The 24835-nt window shown below is 34.8% G+C and overlaps 1 protein-coding gene across 1 annotated transcript in view; it reads right to left on the reverse strand.

Annotated features, from left to right (window-relative positions):
• FAM98B (family with sequence similarity 98 member B) overlaps window positions 1-24835 on the reverse strand; it is a 31622-nt gene that overhangs the window by 1126 nt on the left and 5661 nt on the right. Inside the window, exons 2-7 of the mRNA XM_032174226.2 lie at window positions 20502-20647; window positions 19272-19406; window positions 13992-14170; window positions 10788-10868; window positions 10069-10185; window positions 2369-2536 (exon numbers count right to left, since the gene is read on the reverse strand). Of these exons, the coding sequence (XP_032030117.1) occupies window positions 2369-2536; window positions 10069-10185; window positions 10788-10868; window positions 13992-14170; window positions 19272-19406; window positions 20502-20647 (826 nt within the window). The remainder of the gene's footprint in view (window positions 1-2368; window positions 2537-10068; window positions 10186-10787; window positions 10869-13991; window positions 14171-19271; window positions 19407-20501; window positions 20648-24835) is intronic.

Below are 24835 nucleotides of genomic sequence, written 5' to 3' on the forward strand. Positions count from 1 at the left end.
TTAAAAAATAATTTTTTTACTTCCTGTTTACCAAGTCTGAAGAAAAAAGAAAAAAAGGAATTTTTTTAAAAAGGAAATATGAAAAAATATAAAATGTGTGATACATGCCAAATTCCTTAGAATATATATATATATATATATTTTGTTTGTTTGTTTGTTTTGTTTTTTGACACGGACTCTTGCTCTGTTGCCCAGGCTGGAGTGCAGTGGCGTGATCTCAGCTCACTACAAGCTCTGCCTCCTGGGTTCATGCCATTCTCCTGCCTCAGCCTCCTGAGTAGCTGGGACTACAGGCGCCCGCCACCACGCCCAGCTAATTTTTTGTATTTTTAGTGGAGACAGGGTTTCACCGTGTTAGCCAGGATGGTCTTGATCTCCTGACCTTGTGATCCGCCCGCCTCAGCCTCCCAAAGTGCTGGGATTATAGGTGTGAGCCACCACACCCAGCCTAGAATATATTATTTTTAAACAATCTGAGAGAGTATTTCTGAAACTTAAAGGCTAATTTTTTTCTCACTTAAATTTGTTTAGCAAATTCTGTTAACAAATACCCATTTCACTAAGAAGTTCTTTTAGGAAAACATTTTTTATATATATAACAACATACCTTACATTCATTAACTTAATATCCATTTATACAATAACAACTCTGGACTTTCCATTGCCATTGATTTGGTAATTGATTATCCAATAAATGATTATATTCCTAAGCACATTTCATTTCAAAAATGTATGAAGTATATATAACATGGGACCTTAATGAGGTCAGAGATTGATATAAAAACTATAATTCCAGGTATCACTGCAAAGAGAGAGAAGGATTCTCAATGAACTACTTCTTTTAAGAAACTTAAGCTCACTTACTTTCAGTGATGATACTAGTACCATATTATTACAAGGAAAACACAGTTGATATAATTCCTTTACTATGCTTTATAATCCTTTCAAAAATAAACTAGGGAAGAGTTTAAGTATCCAACCTTCTATAAAAAGTAGCAGCTTTATATGCCATGAGCAGAGGAAAGATAGCAATAAGAAGGGTGTCATCTGCTCACCACAGACAAGGGGAAGCCAATAGCTTCCTGCTACTGCCTTTCAGGAAAGAAAGTAAAACAGCAACTGCCTCAACCAAAATGACCAATTAATTATACACTTCCATTGATCCTCCAATCAAAACCAAGTTTAGGATTTATGTCACAAATGAAAGATAAAAAGTGCAATATCCTCCAAGTGAGACAAGGTTCTAAGTATGCAACATTCTTTTAAAGATGGCAATGATGTCCTAATTACCAAATCCAAAAAACAGCCTTTCTTGGTTACTATTCTCACTGGTCTCTCTACCAAACATGGTATGTTGGTGGGCATATGGAGATGCCAGAACTGATCATAAGACTACCCTCAAATAATGAGACCATAAATTATAAACTCAGAAGAGATGGCCAATGTTACTTACAGAAATAGAACTCTTGATCCAGCAAGGCTAAATTATAACCCAATGCAAGATGTTAGGTAATATATTTAAAGAGAGAACACTTTCAGAAGATAGGATTGAGCCACAGTGGAAGCACAGAGGCAAACACTGGTGATGCCTAACTTAGCAATAATTAGCAAAATGACTTTAAAAACAACCATCCCTCTGAAAAGGTATTTTATCTCAAGTTACACCGAGTGAGAAGCGATGCTTTAAAATTATCCAAATCCCTTATTTCTGATTTTTTGCTCTTTTGTAATAAAGTTTGCCATGGAGTGCTCTACCTAAATGAAGAGGACATGCCAGTTAAGCTGACATAAACATACTAAATTAGTTTGTTGTTATTGCTGTTGTAAAGTGAAAAATTCAGACTCCTTGAGCTTCTTTAAACAGACTACTGTCAGAGAAATGGATGTATACTCCAAATCAGGAAACAGAAGCTCAAAGAGGTTCAGTAGCTTGCTCAGGGTCATTTCTGTAAGTAAATGATAGAGCTAGGATGGGAACCCAGATTGGTCTGACTCTAAAGCACGAACTCTTCTTCCCTTTACACCAAGGATATAACCAATCTGTCAGTACTTGAAACAATTCCGAAAGATTCTTACTGACAAAAAATGATTACTTTTTAGAAGGATGGAAGATAATTCTTGCTAAAGCTTTGACAAAAACAATTCATAATTCCTCTAATTCAGAAAATACTTTGATCTATGAATACACAAATTCAAGTGAACACACACACATACACAAAAATAACATAACTAAGCCTAGACTGAACCCCCCGCCACTCTTTTTTCTAAACATTTACCAGGACATGAAAGAAAAACAGACTAAAATCTGTAAAAACATTAAGTAAGATATTCTCAATTCATTTTCCACTGTGCTGAAAGAAACACCAACCTTATTAATGGCACATGCGGTCTTCTCCCGGCTGGTGCCACTACTTGTCCTAATGATCTTGGACAGATCTTCACGAGCAGCAAGTAGATGTGCCATTGTAATAGTCGTCTTGGGTGACAAAGCATAACGCTTAGGCTGATAAATTCTTGCTATATCATCTGTTTTTACCTAAATGACAAGAGTTAAGGAAAAAAGGAACAAAAGTACATTTTAATGAAAGAGCAAAAACAATCATAATCTTTAGAAAGAAAGAAAAGGAGATAATGCATAAGGAGTTAGAAAAGAGCAAAAACACCCAAATATCTGAGAATTTATGAATAATTTGGAACAAATAAAATAGACCAACAGGTGTTAAAAATATGTAACTACCAGCAACAACTCACTAAAAAATAATAACAAAAAAATTTCTATTCATATTAACAAAAAATACCTAAAAAACAGTTTTACCAAAACCACATACAGGACATTTAAAAGGGAAACATCAGTAAATCTTGCGAAAACAAAAGGAAAACTTGTATAAATGGTAAGAAATACCAAGGTTCGGTATGGGAACATTAAGTATTATTGTCAGTCTTCCCCAAAATTAACTTATAATCCTATAGAAATAGTTTCTGAGAGAATGAAAAAAAAATCTAAAGTTAAATCCAGAAACTCAATATGTAAGAATAACTAAAAGCATTTTGAAATATAATCCTACCAAATACTAATATGCTATAATACAAAATTATCATCATCTTATCAGTTAACATTTAATGAGCACTTATTAAATGTGCCAGGATGCTCTTCACTTAGTAAGGCATTATTTCTTTAATCCTCAAAATATCCTTTTAGAGTGGTTGGTTTTTATTATCCCCTTTTGCAGATGGAAAAAAAAAAATGAGGCATAGAAAGCTTAAGTTAGTTTCCCCAAAATATAGAGAGAATCCTAGCTCTGCCCACTTACTAACAAAGGTCTACCTGACCTCCAAGCACAGGTCTAGTATAGATAACAGTTTGTTATCCTACCTCCATCTAATTAACTAGAACTTGGGAGAAAAAAAATAGATTGATGAAATAGTATATTGAGACTCAGAGCCTCATAAATCTATGAATGCAATAAATGATAAAGGAGACATCACAGATCAACGAGAAAAGGAAAGGATTATCTTTTAAATGGGGCTGGAATGACTTGGTGGCTATCTGTAATAATAACAATAATACAGCACACCATATAACAAAGGGAATTCCAAAGAGAATAAAAAGTTAACTGTTTGAGGTTTAATTTTCAATTTAAAAACAACTACATTATAAAAATTAAAATTTCTATACTTCAAAAGATATAAAACAACATCTAATGACAACTGGGGAAAATATTTTCAACAAATAATTCAACCAGCAAACTTCCTTTATATATAAAAAGCTCAAACACAAAAAGAAAACAGAATTCTACAGGAAAAAAAAAATGACAAGACATATAAATAGAAGTTAAAAAAAGGAAATTCAAATGACTAATAAGCTTATGAAAAAAGTTCAACTTTGTCAATAATAAGAACAGACAAAACAAGTTAGTCTTTTTAACCATCAAGTTAGCAATAAAGAGGCTAAAGTGAGACATTTCACTTACCTTACTGGTAGGAGTTAATTTAAACTTAAGTGGAAAACAATTTGGCCATGGGAAGCAAGAGCATTAAGAGACAAAACCTTTGACACAGTAAATTTCCTTTAAGGAATCCACCATAAAATTTTACTCTGAAATTTATATATAAAAATTATACATAGAAACATGCCTGGTATTGTTAATATAGAAAAAAATGTATAAAATAAGAGAAGTAAATTATTGAATCACTAAATGATAAAATATAATGTAGCCATAAGAAGGATACTGAAAGAAATTAGTACTGTTACATGCTATGACGTGAATAAACCTTGGAAATATTATGCTAAATCAAAGAAGCCAGATGCAGAAGCCACATATCATATGATTCCGTTTATATGAAATGTCCAGATAGGCAAATCCATGGAAACGTAAAGTATATTATAGTAATGGTTGCCAGGGCATGGAGGTAGGGAGTATTGGGAATGACTGCTGAGAGGTAGCTATGTCATTTTAGGATGATGGAAGTGTTATGGAATTACATATAAGGTTACACAACACAGTGAACAGACTAAAAACCACTGAATTGTACACTTTAAAATGGTATATTTTGGCCAGGCACAGTGGCTCACTCCTGTAATCTCAGCACTTTGGGAGGCTGAAGTGGGAGGATCACTTGAGGCCAGGAGTTTGAGACCAGCCTGGGCAACATGGCAAAACCCTGTCTCTACAAAAAATAAAACAAAATTTTTAATTAGCCAGGTGTGGTGGCACACGTCTGTAGTCCCAGCTGCTTGAGCAAAGGCCGCAGTGGGAAGATCGCTTGACCCTCCAATGAGTTGCAGTGAGCTATGATGATGGCACTGCACTCCAGCCTGGGTAACAACACGACTACAACTCAAAAATAAAAATAAAATGGTAAATTTTATGTTAATTATATCTCAAAAAAATTAAACATTAATTTTAAAAAGGGTACTAAAATAGAGTTTTTAGAGATATTGGAAAATGGTTACAATATATGTAGTGAAAAAGCAAGCTATAAAATTACATTCACAATATTATCTCAATACTAGCAAAACAATTAAGAAAAGAAACTACATAACCTTTCTAATAAATGACTATAATCTTTTTGAAGGGCAACTCTGCAGTATGCATCAACAACCTTAAAATCATTTCCCTTAATCAAGACAGTTCACTTTTAGGAATACATCATTGACATGAACAAAAATTTAGCTGTCAAGAATTTTATTACAGGGTCAAAGAGGCAAAATTAGAGAAAACCTCAGTGTCTATCAATACAGTATATATATGCATATAATAAAATATTGTGCAAAGAACAAAGTTGATGACAGTCACTCAACAACATCAGACACATTTTTCTATCACGAAAATAGGGAGAAAATGATAAAGATATAATAAATTCAACAAGAAAAGAAAACTTAGTATACAAATGCATATAATCATATAATCAACTGAAAAAGACCAATGGAAAGGCCAAAACTGATCCATACATAGTCCAAGGAAAATATATTTTTAAAAACCTTCCCAAATAAGAAAAAAACAAAAACACAACCTCCTTGTCCTAAAACATGAAGAAAAAAGACCAACATGAGAAGATAAAATATCAAGATATTTCCTAAAGGAATATTTGCTCAGAGCACCCATTTAAGTCCAGTTAAGGGGTCAAACATGCCCATGAATCTATGTCACTGAATGTTGAAAGAATATGTCAAAACTCATTTATTTTGGATTTCTCTGTAATCTTAATGCCAACATGGAAAATATCAAAGTACGTTAAGACAATTTTAATGCAACTACCCTTCACAATTTACCTAATATTCCTACATTCCTTTTTCTCATTAAAATTCTGTTAGGTTAAACTGGTGACCCAACATAGATACAACCTCTATTAAGTTTCCAGAGCTCAGTAATGCTGGTGCTTCCCACACATCTGAACTCTATTCCATTTCTTGAGGTAAGCAATCATGTCATCTACTTCGCTGGTAACTTATAGCTCTTAACAGCACTTGAGCTTCTTGCACAAAGCAGTTACTCCAATGAAATACACAGACATCCCTGGAGTTTATCCTGGCGCATAAGCAGAAGTGAATCAGGCTTTAACCACCCAAGAAGCTGATTAGATATTACACACACAAATCTTCTATACCTAATCATCGGGAGTACTGAGATGTTCATCCTGAACCAGGTACATAGTACCTGACATATACAAAGTGCTGAATGTTTATTAAAGAAAATGCATGGCCGGGCGCAGTGGCTCATGCCTGTAATCCCAGCACTTTGGGAGGCCGAGGCGGGTGGATCACGAGGTCAGGAGACCAAGACCATCCTGGCTAAAACGGTGAAACTCCATCTCTACTAAAAATACAAAAAAGTAGGTGGGCATGACGGCAGGGGGCCTATAGTCCCAGCTACTCTGGAGGCTGAGGCAGGAGAATGGCGTGAACCCAGGAGGCGGAGCTTGCAGTGAGCCGAGATCACAGCCACTGCACTCCAGCCTGGGGGACAGAGCAAGACTACATCTCAAAAAAAAAAAAAAAAAAGAAAATGCATGAATGATGGTCTTTAATCCCTGTTCTAATCACTCTTCACTTTTCTGTATCTGTCAGGTGTTTGGAAAGGGACTCTATGTAAAACACATGAGGGAGGATTTCTAGGTAAATGAATCATACTGAAGACACTAAATTATAAAAGGTACATATATCCTATGACAAGGAGAATGAAAGAGAAACAGATAAAAAGGGAACCAACACTTCAAAACACTCAAAGTCTATTTGTAAAATAGTCCATCCCTCCAACCCCTGGTGACATGCTGCTACTCCTTTCCTGGAAAAAGAAAAATACAGTATACAGGAAAAAAAAAAATTAGGTTTATCTTCCTGAGAAAATGAGCAGCTACAAAGACCACACGTTGGCATTAAGAATTGCCACAGCACATCGGCCAGCTCCAAAGCCTGACATTAACAATCCCTAATAACCACTGTAGTTCCCAATAGGCTTTATAGTGCTTTACTCTTTTCTTTTTGTTTTAAGAGACTGTGACTCACTATGTTGATCAAGCTGGTTTTGAACTCCTGGCCTCAAGTAATGCTCCCAGCTCAACCTCTCAAAGTGTTGAGATTATAGGTGTGAGCACAGCACCTGCCCCCCAACCCCAACTGCCTTTATCATTAGAGACAGTCTTGCTCTGTCGCCCAAGCTGTAGTGCAATGGCATGATTATAGCTCACTGCAGCCTCAAACTCCTGAGCTCAAGCGATCCACCCGCCCCAGCCTCCTGAGTAGCTGGGACTATAGGCACACACTACCATGGCCAGCCAGTGCTTTACTCTTAAATATGAACAACCAAAAACTACCGTGCAGCTGAAGAAGCCACCAACATGGGAGAGACCAAGAAAAACAAATAAACAAAAAATTATGCTAGAGGAAACAGATAATTGAAAGCAAAAAAAAAAAAAAAGGAAACTACAAAAGCAAAGTTTCTATCTTTATTCAAGATGATAGTATACCAAAAAATATTTTTAAAAAATCCAGAATCAAAAAGAATTTATGGAAATTTTAAAAATAATTGCAGAAACAAAAATTCAACACCAAGTATAAAGTTAAAAACATTTCTGGGAAACTGAATCAAAAAAGGGAGAGAGAAAATGAGAAGAAAAAATAAAACAATTTAAGCGAGTCTATCTAGAATGTTTAATATCTGACTAAAGCATTTCAGAAAGAGAATAAAAAAACAAAAGGGAAAAATTAATAAAGGAAAATATAAAAGCTAAAACAGTCTACATATTGAAAGGTCCATCTAGTAGGGCACAGTGAATGAAAAAAAACTCAGACCAACACATATTGTGCAACTTCAAAACTCCAAGGATAAAGAGTCCAAAAGCTTACAGAGAAACATAACAGGTCACACAAAAACACAGAGAATGGAGTCAGTCTTCTTAACAGCAGCACTAAATACTTGAAAACGATGAAGCAATGCCTTCAATATTCCTAGAGAAATACATTTTCAACCTAGAATTTTATATTCAAATGTGAAAGCAGACTAAACATTTTCAAAATGCAAAGAGATTGACAAAAATCACCTCCTATGCACTCCTTGTTTGGAAATTACTTGTGGATTTCCTACAGCAGAACAAGTGGATAAACAAAGAGTGATAAAGAGTCAGTTTTTTTAACAGCAGCACTAAATACTTGAAAATGATGAAGCAATGCCTTCAATATTCTTAGAGAAATATATTTTCAACCTAGAATTTTACATTCAAATGTGAAAGCAGACTAAACATTTTCAGAATGCAAAGAGTGACAAAAATCACTTCCTATGCACTCCTTGTTTGGAAATTACTTGTGGATTTCCTATAGCAAACAAGGCGATAAACAAATAGCGAGCCATGGGATCTAGAAGGTAGTAGGGCAGCCAAGGATAGCCATGCAAACAGCAAAATTGCAGTAAGTGGATGCAAGTTTCTGAGAGAAAAAGTATACAGAAAATGGAGAACTCATTAGAAGACCTAATTTTTTAAAGTATAGTTTAAAAAAAAAAAAGCATTTTATCATATTGCAGAAACACAATGCAAGAAAAAACAAAATTCATTTAGAAGCCCCTCTGTAGGTTGACTAGCCCTCCAAAGAGGTCCACATCCTAATTCCTGGAACCTGTGAATGTTACCTTGCAGATGCAGGTATGATGAAGTTAAACATCTTGAGATGGAGAGGTTATTCTGTATTATCTGTGTGGGCCTAATATAATCACAAGGGTTCTCATAAGGGAGAGACAGGAGTGTCATAGACAGAAGGCGATGTGACAATGGAAGCAGAGAGAGAGAGAAAGGCTGGAAGATTCTATTGGGCTACTGGCTCTGAAGAGAGGAGATGAAGCCAACAGCTAAACTATGCAGGTGGCATTTAGAAGCTAGGAAATGCAAGGAAACAGATTCTCCCCTAAAGGATCCAGGAAGAATGCAACCCTGCCAATACCTTCACTTTAGGACTGCTAGTCTACAAATTTTAAGAGAATAAATCTGTATTACTTAAGCTAGTAAATTTGTGGTAAACTTTCACAGCAGCCATAGGAAACTAATACATCACATGGAAAGAGACATCATGTCAAAGACAAGAAGGTAACAGAAGCACCACACTTATGAGAAGCTAATGCCTGATGATCAGAGGTGGAACAGTTTCATGCCAAAACCATCACCCTGCCCCCCAACCCTCCATGGAAAACCTGTTTTCCACGAAACCAGTCCCTGGTGCCAAAAAGGTTGAGAACTGCTGGCATAAGTGACCCCAACTGATCTAACATCGGGCAGAAGAACTGCCCAATTAATCCAAAAAATGTAAAAATAATAATACCTGAAATTCCACTTGCAGTCAAGATACAGTAATCGGCACCAGATTAACTCTCCCACCTGAAACAACTAAAAAACTGGATAACCCATGTGATGTGAACCAATGATGGTCAGACACTGGACATCAAGGAACACAGGACAATAATCCCTAAATGAGGAGAAGCCCTGTAATTGTCTCAGCTTACTGCCTGGAGAGTTTCCAGGCAATGATGCAGGGTAGGGAGAGCAGGGGTGAGGAGTGATCCCAGACTAAGCATGGGTACAGATTAAAGGCATAAAATGGGAGTGATGGGAGACAGCTCTTTAGAAAGCTATCTGAAGAGATTCAAATTTGGAAATGGCCTCACCTCCCAACCCCCTCTTCAACTGAAACACATTCCATATTCATCCAGCCTTAAGATACTTTTAAGGCCGGTTGGCATCAGTACTACCTACAACTATTCTTATATCCTGCTTTCTTGTTATATTGCTCACTATAAATATCTCATTATCTCATATGATGCCCCTTCTTTTATGCATATCCTGGCATAAATCACAATATCTATGAGTTTAAAATAAATGTCAAAAATGTGGGGAGAAATTAAGTTATATGCAACAGGGATTTATACAAGACCAGGATCATCTTGTAAGACCAGTAGTTGGCCTGGGCATGTAGTTGAGATAGGGATGAAGTACAAATGTGGCATGGTTACATAACAGACAAGCAAGCCAGAAGAGCTGTTATAGGCTACCACCTACAGGACACATATGGGAAAACAGCCTTACCTTTGCTCTATCAGACCATCCAAAGGACTGTACAGTCACATCTAATCGTTTCATTAACATTCGTCGGCGGCACTCATATTCACAGGAAAGAGCATCATTGATTCTTTCCAGTTGCTCCTAAAAAATTTGGAAATAAAAATAACAAACTTTAGATTCTTTCGTTCTGCAAAGAAAACAAATCTGAAAATTGTGCTAAGTACTTCCTACTGAGTCAAAAGATATTGTACTTACTGACCATTTTCTGTTCCCATGAGACTTTATGGTAAATTATTTAAATACTAAAGTATAATTGAAAGAACATTTATGATATCCAGAAGACATTAAACATACAAATTAAACCCCACCCATTGGCAGAGTATACTTTATCTATAATCAAATTTGTTAATTTAAGTAAAACATTTACTGCTAAGCAGTCTGGACCAATAAGGAAAGAAAATACCAATAACTCATCTTGCTGGCTTTGAGCCTCTGTTCTTTTCAAATCACAACTGTGCTAGCACATTGAGCACTATCAATATCCTCAGCCAGGTATTTTTAAAAATTAATTAATAATTTAACTAAAGAAATGTTAGGACATATTACTCCAGAATATCAATCAATTTTAATTCTACAAAATAATATACGCATGCTACATATTGCAAAATAGATGTTCATTTATAAAATTAAGCCATATTCACTAATTTAATTACATAAAACTAATAACAAAAAGGGGGATTTACCGCCTGTTCTGAATTTAAATCAATTTTCAGCAGTGGTTTTCCCACATGATTTTTCTGGACCTTTGAGAGAATATCTTTCACCTAAAAGTAAATATAAAAGATTGTGAAAAATGTATATTCCTAATTTAAAACAATCTTATGCTTTTTTAAAGTATCGCTCTAAACACTACAGAATAAAATATTAAAGTGACGTAATTAAAATATACCATCACACACCGGAATACCACTACAATACAGAGTATCTTTTTCAAAAAAGCACATTATATTCATTCAAGCTATAGAGCACATTCTTTCCCAGCATAAGAATGAACATACACTGACAGCTAAAGAAGTACCTAGGTTCTACTACGAGAATCTGTGTCTTAATGAAATAACTTTGGAGTTCCTACTTAAGATAGCACTTTCTCACTTCCTAGTAAATTTTCAAAAGGGATACTAAAACCCTTAACCAGCACATTGATTTTTCTCAAATAAATGCTACGTACACATTCCAGTTGTAAGTATTGTTTCATTGTTCAGCAAGACAACATAAGGGAGCAAGCCATCTCTCTCAATTACAGTCATCACATACATATTTTCATTACTTGTGCAAAGCCCCTAATTTAAATTACTTGAAACATTTGTATTTTGACAAACAAGATATTAGGCATTTACTTTTCCTTTAGCAATATCAGGGTCATTCAGTAATTTATCCTCCTAACTAAACGATTAATTTATCTTCCTGACTGGAGAATCCATCATTAGCTAAATAAAATATTTACAAAACCAAATGAAATATTTACAGTTTTTTTTTTACAAGGTAACCAAAGGAAACAACCAAGGGCAGTTCAGATTTTGAGAAGCATGAAGCTTATTTAATGTTGGGGGCACTCTTTAAGGAAAGAATTCAAAATTAGCTTGGAAGCTGGGGTTGTAATGTGGAGTAACTGTAAATGGGCACAGTTGAGGTTTCTTCTGAGGGTGATGGAGAAGCTCTAAATTCAAGAGTTTGGTGATGGTTGTTTAACTCTGTAAATATACTAAAATTCACTGAACTATATATATATATATATACTTAAAATGGGCAAACTTTATGGCATGATTACATTTCAAAAATGGTGTTTTAAAAAAATTAGCTTAGAAAGAACCTGTGCAAGTAAGAGACCCCAAAACTTCAGCTTTAGTAGCTTCACAGCAAATCTACATCTACAATGATAAAATTTCTCTACTGATACAATTTGTACATATTTTAAAGAAATTATTAATTTATTTTCTTAAAATGGACCATTTCTGTAGATTCTCCAACTGTTGTAAATATCTCCAATTTTATGTTTTTTCATACATTATAAAAAGTATGAGTTGTAACTCCTCACTCCAGAGGAATTCTCAATGTATACTTGTAGTTTGTTACGTGTAATCACATTCAGCTCCATTCCTAGGATTCCAATATTACGTAATAGTTTTAATAAATCTGAAAATCACTTGTTATAGAGTAAGTTAAGGGCACAGGCTCTGGAGGTTGACTACCTGGGTTTAAACCTTAGGTCTACCACCATTTAGAAATTTGCTTGTTTAACTTATTAAATCTTTCAGTACTTCAGTATCCTCACATGGTTGTCTAGGTAATACAACAGAGGGGTGATGTATTACCCATAACCATGGGTGATGTGAGAATTGAGTTATTACATGTAAACATTTAGAACCACCTCACATGGGTGATGTGAGAATTAAGTGAGTTATTACACGTAAACATTTAGAACAGTGAATGCTATATATTTGCTGTTATTATACCACCACTATATATTTGTTGTAATTATACCACTATAAATACACATTTGAACAACTTGAAGTTAGAAAATAATACTTTCCTTCCCCAATGGTAACAAAGTGTCTTCTGGACACATCACATGCAGAACAAAGAAAATATGAAAATTTTTACTTTTGGTTAAAAATTGAATAGAGTAAAAAGACCATTTAAGTAAATATTTAGCCAAGATGGCCATAGTAACAACTACCTTATAATTAGTATGCCAGTATTTGAACCTAGGCATTACAGACTACTTCAAGTAGGGCAAAGAGGTAATTGAGAATGTTGTTAATACTAAATAAAAACCATAAAACGGAATAGCCTCTTTGAGAAGCACTAGAAAATTATAATGAGCTCAGAAATCTGTCTCAATTTGAAATAGTCCCAGAAAATTTAGCCAACCCCAGATCAGTCTTCATCCAGAGGAAAACAGAAAAAAATTCTGAAGAGTAACTTGTTAACTCCATAAGAATGTTTTTGAGCTGAGATTCACAGACTTACTCTCTGGTTTGCAAGTTCTACCAAAAAATTTTTTTTTAATATTCTGTTTTTATCTTAATGATACTATAATTCTCTTACATTAAGACAAACCTTATTTTTCAGTTCCTAAATTATTAACACAAAAGAGATCTTTACTCAACAAGGATTTAAGGCACTGTGTCTAAAAATGGAGTTATGTACTTATTCTTGAAGGTTAGGCAAGAATTTTATTTTCCTTTAAAATGAATCCTGTATTCTTCCCCTAGAGGACTGCATATTTAACAAATGAAACCCAGGAACTAGGCCAGAATTTGGTCTGTGAGAGTAGCATCCTCTCTAATATATGGCTTGACAGGGAACAAGAGTTGTTTACTAACTGAAAAAAAAAAAATGCCAAAGTACATAAGGTACACAGTTTGTAGTTGTTTTTAACTACCCCCATCAGGGTACTAATTAATACATTCTTCCATTCATTATATAATGCACTTACTCTTACTAAACATTTATCCACCAAAAACTGTGCATGCTCACTGCCAAAGAAACCACTCTGTAATTCTATTAACACCCATTTTTTAAAAAGTTTAGTTTCCTTTGACTTTGTAGGATAACTCTATTTCTACTTCTTTCTTTCTTTCTTATACTACATTACAACCCTGGTTAAGAAAGTGATCCTTAAATTTGCTAAGTGATTTCTATCACAGTAAACTCTGGCAAAGCTGAAGGCCAGTAACTCATTAAGATTTGATTCCTGAATATTAGCTATTGACAGATTAGGTCACATGCCTGTTAAGTCTGAATCCAAAACTGGGTTTATATGAAGATAAACTCTTGAAATAAAATGTATACCTCATAATTATAGGGAATAATTTCATTTTTAATATAGCACTTACATGTTAGCATTCAGTTGAATTTTGGGGAAAATAAAACAAAGATAATACCTTTGATTCCACTTGGTTTAGCATATGCGGAATGTCAGAAGTTGTTGACTTGGGTATACCAAGTGTATCAAACATAGCTTGAACTTCCTGATAAATTTCACTATTTTTATCTAATTGAGAATTTTTATGTTTCTTGTTCTGTAATATCTGTGAAGCTTGAAGTTCTGTACTTAAAAATACTACAATAAAGAGAAAATAAATAATGTTAATACAAGTATAAGAATTTCTTAAAATATTTCACTGAAATTATTTATTCACTTAAAACAAGTATCAATTAATACCAATAATGCCAACTTACAAAGAGCCAAAGAACAACACCAACAGTTGTAGAACACTGTACACTTATAAATGAAGTGATTCCCTAGTCCATAGCAAGTATTACATTTTTTTAAATGAAATGAGAAAAAACAACTAACTAAAGTTATATAAAATAGACACTCTATTAAATGCATTTACACTGTACTTTAAATGGTTGGTTCTTTTCACACCGGAGTAGCCCTAGCAGCTCCTACTGGAGTTAAGCAGGCAAAGATACAGGCCCCCACAAAACAGCAGCGTAACTTTCATCTACTTTACCTAGAGAGGTTTAACCTAAGACTTAGTTTGAAACAGATGAATGGGTACAAAAAAAAAGGGCACTACAAGCAAAAAACTAAAATGAATTTATTTAATACTACCAGGAAAAAGAGAAATGGTTTATTCTCTTTGATTTCACACTAGCTGGTTTCAGTTCGACTTTAATTAACATATTAAATGATCTAGATTGCTGTTTCAAAAAGTACATGTTTACCAAGGACCTGTTCTGAGCCAGGAACGGTGTGAACAATGGGGATGCCAAGTCAAGGAAGACATGATGCCTACCCTCAAAGAGTATAAAATCCAGTGGTTGAGACCCACCACCAAATCAACAATGTAAGAATAGATAAGAATGTGTAAGACTCTGATAAATTATTCTGTCTTATATGTACAGAGCACGCAGGTCAGGGAAGAACATATAGTTCTAACTGATCTATAAGCACATAGAGCAATTTGAGTCAGGATAAACCACCCCAAACTGTTTACAAGTCCCTTTACTTTCACCGTTTCATCTAATCCTTTCAATAGCCATATTTAAGAAAATTACTCAAAAATCTTAAATGGTTATAGTCTTGTTTTAAAGAGACTCTTCACTACAGTAGGTAAGACTTTGTTTTTGGCTGGGCGTGGTGGCTCACGCCTATAATCCCAGCACTTTGGGAAGCTGAAGCAGGCAGATCACCCGAGGTCAGGAGCTTAAGACCAGCCTGGCCAACATGGTGAAACCCCGACTCTACTAAAAGCACAAAAATTAGCCAGGCATGGCAGCACGCGCCTGTAGTCCCAGCTACTAGGGAGGCTGAGGCAGGAGAATTGCTTGAACCCAGAGGCGAAGGTTGCACTGAATCGAGATCACACCATTGCACTCCAGCCTGGGTGACAAAGCAAGATTCCGTCTCAAAAAATAAATAAATAAATAGTTTGTTTTTATTTGTTTAGTTAAAATTAGACACAAACGCCACAATTTAATATAGCAGTTTTAACTTCAGCTGAGCAAAAATACATCTGAAAAACAATTTAAAAGTACAGGTGCCAGGGTCCCATCCTCTGAGATTCTGAACAGTAGATCTAGAAGTAGGAGTTGGGCATCTGTGTGTGGTTTGTTTTAGATCCAGTGTGATTGCCAAGGTCAGGCAAGATTGAGAGTCACTGGTTTAAAGACTTTTCCATGCAGTCTACACATGACAGTTTAAGAGTCAAGTACCAAAATATTAAGATCAATTATTAAACTTTAAGACCAATATTAAACTTTCCTTATGAGGATTATACTAAGGTCCTTCTGACTTAAAAACTTCATTAAGACCAGGTATGGTGGCTCAGGCCTGTAATCCCAGTATTTTGGGAGGCTAAGGTAGGAGGACAGCTTGGGCCCAGGAGTTTAAGACCTACCTGGGTAACACGGACCCACCTTTACAAAATTTTTTTTTTTTTTTTTGAGACGGAGTCTCGCTCTGTCACCCAGGCTGGAGTGCAGTGGCGCAATCTCGGCTCACTGCAAGCTCCGCCTCCCGGGTTCACGCCATTCTCCTGCCTCAGCCTCTCCGAGTAGCTGGGACCACAGGCGCCCGCCACCACACCCGGCTAATTTTTTTTTTGTATTTTTAGCAGAGACAGGGTTTCACCGTGGTCTCGATCTCCTGACCTCGTGATCTGCCCGCCTCGGCCTCCCAAAGTGCTGGGATTACAAGCGTGAGCCACCGCGCCCGGCCTACAAAATATTTTTTAAAAATTAGCTAGGCATGGTGGTGTATGCCTGTAGTCCCAGTTATGCAGGCTGAGGTGAGAGGATCTCTTGAGCTCCAGAGTTTGAGGGGGGCCAGTGAGCCACAATCGCCCCATCACACTCCAGCCTGGGCGACACAGTGAGACCCCATCTCATAATAAAAACTTGATTAAAACAGATTATCAGTTTTTCAAAAATTTATATTTTAGACAGAACCTTGGCTGAAGTCTACCTTTGCTCTATGGAAACATGCTTTCTCTATGTATAGTACAAACAAGAGTTTAGCATTTACGATGCTAATCCAAGCAGATAGTAAGCAGTACAGGGAAAATTAAGCCTTCTTCCTTTTGCAGATCCTTAAATTCCCCCTTCTCAGAGGCAATCACCATTAATTTCTTGGGTATCCTTTTAGGCATGTGTGTGTGTATGTATTCAAGATACCTAGTAGCCATCTGTGTGCTTTTGTTTCTTTTATACAAACAAGAACATGCTATACATGTTCTGTATATTTATTTTGTATTTACCAACATATCTTAGAGATCATTCCACATCAGCACATTTGATTTATCTGCATTCTTCCTATTACCTATCTAGTGACATCACTGCATTAATGTACCATTTCTATTTATCTATATTTATGGACACTCAGGTTTCTGGTCTTTTTGCTACTACAATGTCATAATGAACATGGTTTTCATTTATCTTTGTACACTTGGGGAAATAGATATACATTCAAAGAATTGCCAAGTCAAAAGAATTGCCAAGTCCAAAAGCCAAGTGAATTTTAATGTGACATTGAAAATGTGTCCTCCTAAGAGGCTGTACAAGTTATTCTCCCACCACAGTCTGTCTGTAGTACACGAAAAGGCTTACTCCCCCAAACTTCTATTATGATTTTTTGAGTGAAAAATGCTATCCTGTCATAAGTGATATTGTGCATCTTGTCATGCTTAGAAGCAGTTAAAATAATTTTTCTGTAGAATGCATGTTCATGTCTTACGTATTTTACACATTTTCCCAGTGAATTTTTATCTTTTTCCTGTTGATTTATAAAAGCTCTTTACATAGTACAGAATTTGGCCCTTTTAATTTTATACATGTTGCAAACACTTTCAAAAAGAACATGAAGAAGCTTATTATATCAATATGACTAAAACAGTCAAACTGAAGAAAGACTAGATGCTGGTAAGACTGTGAATTGGTATTACCTTTCTGGAGCAAAATATGGCAATATACATCTAGACCAGAGACTATTTTAAATGTTCATAATCTTTGTCTAAGTACGCAAAAATATAAACAAGGAAATCATTTTAAAATAGAAAAAAATCCAAATACCTCCAAATTTGAAATCTATTACACATAACGTTATGTCAATAGCAGAGCCAATTTAGTTTTTCAAAAAAAAAAAAAGTGATAGGGAAATAAAGAGAAAAACGATACATGAAATGAAGAGGAGGAGAAGGATCTGAAACAGGATCTTAATCTTATTTAAGAGTGAGTGTGAGTGTGAGAGTGTGTGTGTATGTACACAGAAAACAAAGACACAGTATTCTCTGGGGAGTGAGATTATAAATGCTTTTCTTCTTTATGTTTTATGTATTTTCTAAGATTTCTATGATAAGCATGTAATTTTTGCACATATAAAATTTACCATTTTAATCATTTTTAAGTACACAGTTCTATGACGTCACCATCCATTTTCAGAACTTTTTCGTCTTCCTCACAGAAACTCTGTACCTATTAAACACTAACTCCTCATCACCGCCCTCCTGAGCATGTTAATTTTATAATCAGAAAAAACTATATATTTCTGTTAAATTTCTCCTTTATTCCTACTTGTACCAGAAACCTGTATCACTACAATTGCTAAGCTTCTTAGCAGCTAAGGAAAAAGGGAACCATGATGGATTACATAATTCTCATTGACGGATATTAAGGATATGCCAGTTCCTCTAGTCGGTGCTGCTTAGGTTCCTTTCTGTCCCAATATACCTAAGAGTTACTGTGATCTCCCATTACCAGTGGTTCATTAAATCAGTGACTCGCACCAAATGGGAGGAAGATGGAGAGTGGTGTATTGGGATGGAGAGAGAGGGCATATAATTTTTATCCCCACTCAACACACACAAGGTAATTTCAATGCCAATACTTTTGTCACCACTAAACACACACACACACACACACACACACACATTTCATCTCTAATGAAACTAACTTTATTAAAACACTAGCGCCTAGGAGGAATATGTCACATGTAATCTTTTTATAAATGGCATAATCTGAAATAGAAATCTTCAATAATAAACGGTATTAGAACAATTATTTCAAATACTCATTGTTTGTAGAACTTTAAAAACATTATAAAATTAACCTAAAGTAAAAAAATGATGAAAGGAACGCAACACAAACATGGACCTACTATTTATGGTAAGTGTTTTAATACAGTATGACCTATATTCCTAAATCCCTCCCTGATGAAACTGGCCACATTTAAAGTGTCCTAAAGGCACAAATTTTATATTTTTTTAAAAAAAGCAACCCTCATTTATCCCTAGTATCCAGAGCAGTTCTTGGTGTAAGAGTAAGTGATCAACAATTATTTTTTTAACAAATTATCATCTAGTGCCTAGTTTCAGAGAGTTTTAAGATTAAATAGGACTTTGGAGATCATCAATTTTAGCTATATAGTCACGAACAATAACAGATAGAATGAGATAAAGAAAAAATTACTAAAGTACTATATAAATCACAAACACAGGACATTCTATATTGGCCAAATAAATCACAAGTGTTAGAAGGTACACTGGTAAAATTTATACAATATTATACAAACATTTCTGATACAGCTTTGTATTTTAAGTAAAATATTAAAACCTTTTTAATATACAAAATGTCTAATGCTTCATTAATTAACAAATCTTGACTTGAAAATAATAAAAACCATGTCAAACACATGCATTTAAATGTTCAAGATAACTTACATAGAAGTTTCAAACAGTCCTCCTTCTTTTTTAAACGATCTTTAATATCTCCTGATATGAGTACAGAATATGGACATGCCATTTCTTTTAAAAAGCCACTTATCTCAAGCTGGAAGCTCTCTAGATCATCTCTTCCTTTAAAAAAGAAAAATCATAAAACATTTACTGAGCATTTACCATATAATCCAATACTATAAAATCTACTCGTTTATTTCCATTTTACATTCAATTCTAAATTTTCACATTAAATCCTTAAATGTGTGATCACGAAGCTTATGTTAACAACTGAAATAGTAAAAGCATTATTATGGCTGTAATTATTAATTCACTTCAGAGCAAATGATCCATTTCTACTGTATTTCTATATATTCAGAAAATAAATGCAACCATCTAATTAACCCGCAGTGCTTATCTTTATTTCATAATGTAATTATGTAGGCAGTCGTGTTATATGTTTAGAATTCAAATTATTTTACTTTGCGTCAAGTGAACTGTTAGATCTGGCTGGGTGTGGTAGCCCACACCTGCAGTTTCAACTACTCAGGAGGGTGGGGTGAGAGGATTGCTTGAGCCCAGGAGTTCAAGTCCAGTCTGTGCAACATAACAAGACCCCATCTCTTAAGAAAAAAAGGATACCTTTCAAAGAAAAAGCTACTTTTGTGAATGCACAATTTTTAATTTTTCTTTTTATTATACTATTAATATCCAAAATTCTACCGAAGACCCACAGGACTCCAGTTACTAAGATGGTAATGAAATAAAGAAGCTTTATGAGCTAGTACAGAAGTTTTTAATAGAAGTATTCCTATGTGAATCCATATCCTGAGCTACAAGCTTCAGAACACAAATTAGGAATTATATATATAATATTTTAAGCCTTAATTCAACATGAGCACCATTCAAAAATTAAACTTTTAAATAATCAAATTCAGACCCTACTTTTTCCAAAAAACAATACTAAGGTTTAAGACAGCAGATATCAGAGCTGTCAGGAAGAGAAAAAAATAGCAGATAAATAGTAATTGCTTATAGTTTTATAGCAAATTTAAATATCACTTCTGGATTAATATAAAATTTAATCCAAAAATGTTTACTACCACATACTGAAATTCTTTGGAATATGTGATTTTCCTTTGTACAGTGGGCACATTATTGATAAAACTATAAACCATAAGTTATCAGTTTAGTTTATTATTAAACAGAAAAGTAAATAAAACATAATGGCAATACCAGCAGACGTGATACTTTCTTCCAAGTTGCATAATGATTTTATTTGAGAGCCTAACCAAATACAGAGCTCTGAAAACTCAGGTGAAGATAATCCACCCTCGGCCGCCTTCGTAAGGGCTTGCTCTTCTAACAGTGGTCCTTTATACCTAGAAAGGAAGAAATACAAGTTAAAAACTAAATAAGCCAATCAAACTAAAAAACCTCCAACACTCTGTGTCAAGGTCTGCTGCTTGTTTTTGTAAATAAAATGTTATTGGAACACAGCCATTAAATGTATTAATCTACAAATTGGCTATGGCCGTTTCCACACTACAATGGAAGAGCTAAGTATTTGTAACCAAAAATGATGACTACATGGCCTTCCAAAGAAATGGTTTGCTGATTCCTGCTCTATATAATTAACATTTGGCTTTTTTCCTATGTTTTAATATTGTACAGTAAAATTATCTACCAATTTTAAGATAAATACCACAGATATCACAAAGTCAAATACAGCATAAAGTCTAATAGCCTTATATTAATTACAATAAAAATATGGTGAAAAAAGCACAGACACAAATTACAAATTTAAAAAAGCTAAAGTTGAAAAGAATCTATTAGATCATTTTAGTCTAAACCTTTATTTTATTTTATTTCATGTTTTATTTTATTTTATATTTTATTTTTGAGGCAGGGTCTCACTCTGTCACCCTGGTAGGAGTATAGTGACACAATCTTGGCTCACTGCAACCTTTGCCTCCTGGGTTCAAGCGATTCTCATGCCTCAGCCACCAGAGTAGCTAGGATTACAGGTGCTCGCCACCACACCCAGCTAATGTTTGTATTTTTAGTAGAAAGGGGGTTTAGCCATGTTGGCCAGGCTGGTCTCCTGAGCTCAAGCAATCCACCCACCTCGGCCTCTCAAAGTACTGGGATTACAGATGTGAGCCACCGTGCCTGGCCTCATTTATTTATAATTTTATACTTTTAAACATTGCTGCAAATTGTATTCCACAAGAATCTTAAATTTTCAAAACACTTTATATACTATCTTAACTGAATTAGATGATCAGTTTTCTACTTTTATTGTTCTTTTTGCAACTGAACCTTTGTTAACATTATAAAGTCATAGATAAGATATTTGATGTGTTTTAATCCATCACAGTTATTCTTTGATACTCAAATTCTTCTATCTCTGGTTTGTAGTAGCCCCTTCAGGTGAGCCAATGGAGCCCTTTGTCTTGTCCCCGTACTCCGAATACTTTCCTTGCTTTCTACAACAACATCTTCCTGCCTTAGACTTGGAATCAGGCATTTCTCCAAGGAGCCCCAATTCTTTTAATGGTATTTAAAGTACATAATCTGCCACCAAAGGTTGGTCACTGTTTCTGTGCCTTTTTCAGAGAAACTATATCAGTTTCATATTGCTATTTCCAAATGGAATTTAGAATTGCAGGGGTTTTACTTATTTTGTTTTACATTTTTATTTATCTTCTCTTACAATGACAATTCTTATTTTAATAACATTTACAAATTCCTAATATATATTAAAATAGGTATAAATTACATATGGCTTCAGAATAGGAAACCCAGCATTACTACTAACAATAAAACTACAGTTTAATTTTTTTATATTTACAATGTATTCCTGTAAGGATATACAGAAAAACAATTCCCATGTGATTAAACCACCTACTCAATGTATCAACAGACTTTTGTTCAGCTTTAATTTGTAGGGATTTGTTTCTTTTTATTTCATTTTTGTCTTATAATTATGTAAAACATTAATGCAGTTTCAAAGTCTAACTTAAAAAACAAAGTACATCAGAAAAGTATAGTTTGCAATTTTAATCTTGTATCCTCTACTCTGTTCCCTCCCTCCCCTACAAGTGACCATATTTGTTAGTTTGGGGTTGTCCTTCCATCATGTTTTTCAATATAAATATATGCATTTTTGTCTCCTTTTTCAGATAAAAGGTAGCCTACTATGTACTGTTCTAGTCCTTGTTTTAAACACATACATGCTCACACACACATACATTTACATATAGTAGAGATCAGTATTTAGACATAGTATTCGACCATTTTTACAGATATATACTACCCCACTGTCTGGATGCACCATATTTTATTTAATCGGCATCTACTAAAGGACACTTGGATTGTTTCCAGTGTTTTGTTAATATAGTTTGGCAAATTTTTGTCAGTTTTTATCTAGGATAGATTTCTAGAGGTAAGACTGTTGGGTCAAAGGGTAAACAGATACGTAACTTTGCTAGATACTATTAAATTCTCCTGTAGAGGGGTTGTACCATCAAGGTATCAGAGTACCCATTCCCTCATAATTCATCAAAGTTGTCAAGGTTTTGGATTTTTGACCATCTGGTAACTCAGTATAGTTTTATCTACGTTTCTCTTACGAGCAAGACATAGGGCATCTTTGCATATGTTTAAAGGCCACTTGCATTTCTTTTTCTTTGAATTCTCTGGTTATATCAGATGAAGGGTGAGTACAGGTATTTTCAAATCCTCATTTTGTAGGTAAAGAAACCAAGACTTCATGACATTAGGAAACCTGCCTTTATGTAGCAGGCCAGGCACAGTGCTAGGCATATATATATATATACATTTCATTTAATCTTTACAGCAATGCTTTAAGTTTAACATTATCCTAATTCTGTAGAATCAGAAGATGGCACTAGGATTTAAATCCATGTTTAACCCAAATGCTCCATCATTAACATAGGTCTTGTTAGACCTCTGTCTACAACTATAAGGAAACTAAGGAAATAATCTGGTCCAATTGATACAGCCAAGTAAAGGCAGAGCTGAGACTAGAACATTATTTCTGCACCAGCTCAAGGCTGGTTCTTCTAAGACTCAGCCTTCCTCTATGTCTTACAATGCCTCTCAATGAGATTTCATAGTAAACATCTTATATCCTCTTACTTGCTTTCATTTCTGCAATAAGGCAATACTCATAAACTCTTGAAGAAATTTAATTCATATTGGTGTAAGTTTTTTTAACTGAAATGTCAATAATAAAAACCAACAAAAACTGATCAAATCACAAAAAATTCTGAATTTGGAAAAAAAATGTAATATTTAATGCCTTAGCTCATCAGATGAAGTAAAAATAAAAAGAGGAAAAAGTAAATGCATTTAACATACCTGAACATCTAGTAACAATCAAAATCACAATAGTGGCTAACATTTAGAAAGTGCTAACTGTGTGTTGGGTCAGTGCTAAACAATTTATATAAATTGTCTCATTTAGTTGCCACAATACCCTATAAGGTAGATACTATTATTAGCTTCATTTTACAGATGAGGAAGCTCAGGAAGATAAAGGTAAATAATTCATCCAGGATGGCCATAATCATAGCTAACAACTGTCCCGGAACTGAGCCACACAACCTACCTCTATAGCCCCACACTCTTAGCCCGTATTGTTCTGTCACCATCCAGAAATGTATCTAATTGTCTTATGCAATAGAAGTGTCTAAATATATTCTGCTAGATAACTGAATAAGAATATGAAAGCACTTTTCTGGCTAGAACAGTGCTTCTTAAACTTTTATGTGCATAAGAATCTCCTGAGGGCCTTGTTAAAATAAAGATTCTAATTCAGTAGAGCTGGAATGATGTCTGGGATTCTGCATTTCAACTCCCCAGGTGATGATGATGCCGCTAGTCCACAGACCTCTCTTAAGCAGCATAGTACTTATTTTTTTACTTTCATTTAAAAAAAAAACTCTCAATATTTATCATCACTCCTTCTCCTCTTGCAGTACATGAGAAATTAGAGCAGGCATTTAAGAGTCTATTTATGCTACATTTAGCAACTGTTTAGTGTTTACCACATTTATTTCATACTTGCTTTGATTTCCAATGCCATTCTGCGTTTACGGAGAATAACCATGCTCCTAGTTTGTTCTATATATTCTTAGTTAATCATCAAAGTGCTACTGTTATTCCAAACACTGGGAACATCTCCCCTAGGCCTAGGCCCTCCCCCAAAGCCTCATACCCTGGAAGCATAGTTGCTGGTCTGACACTACTTCAAGCTGGGTGATCCAAATCTTCAGTCCATTAGGGCTGCTGGCAACTCTGCTCAACAATACAACCAGGGACTAATTTACTTCCTATTTTCATCAGCCAAGAGATAAAACAGAAGACCCTTTCTTTTCCCATCATTTACCCAATCTATTGTCTTTGCCCCTCATCCAACTCTCCACCTCTCTCTGCTTCCCAAAAATGTCCACTATCTTTCATCCACAACACGGTGGATATTTTGCTATACTGTCCATTTCTTCTCAGAAAGATTATTCCTCTCTTGTTTTCACTCTGGATTC

This window comes from Hylobates moloch, unplaced genomic scaffold, assembly GCF_009828535.3.
Source record: "Hylobates moloch isolate HMO894 unplaced genomic scaffold, HMol_V3 SCAFFOLD_14, whole genome shotgun sequence".
In the NCBI taxonomy this organism is placed as follows: Eukaryota; Metazoa; Chordata; class Mammalia; order Primates; family Hylobatidae; genus Hylobates; species Hylobates moloch.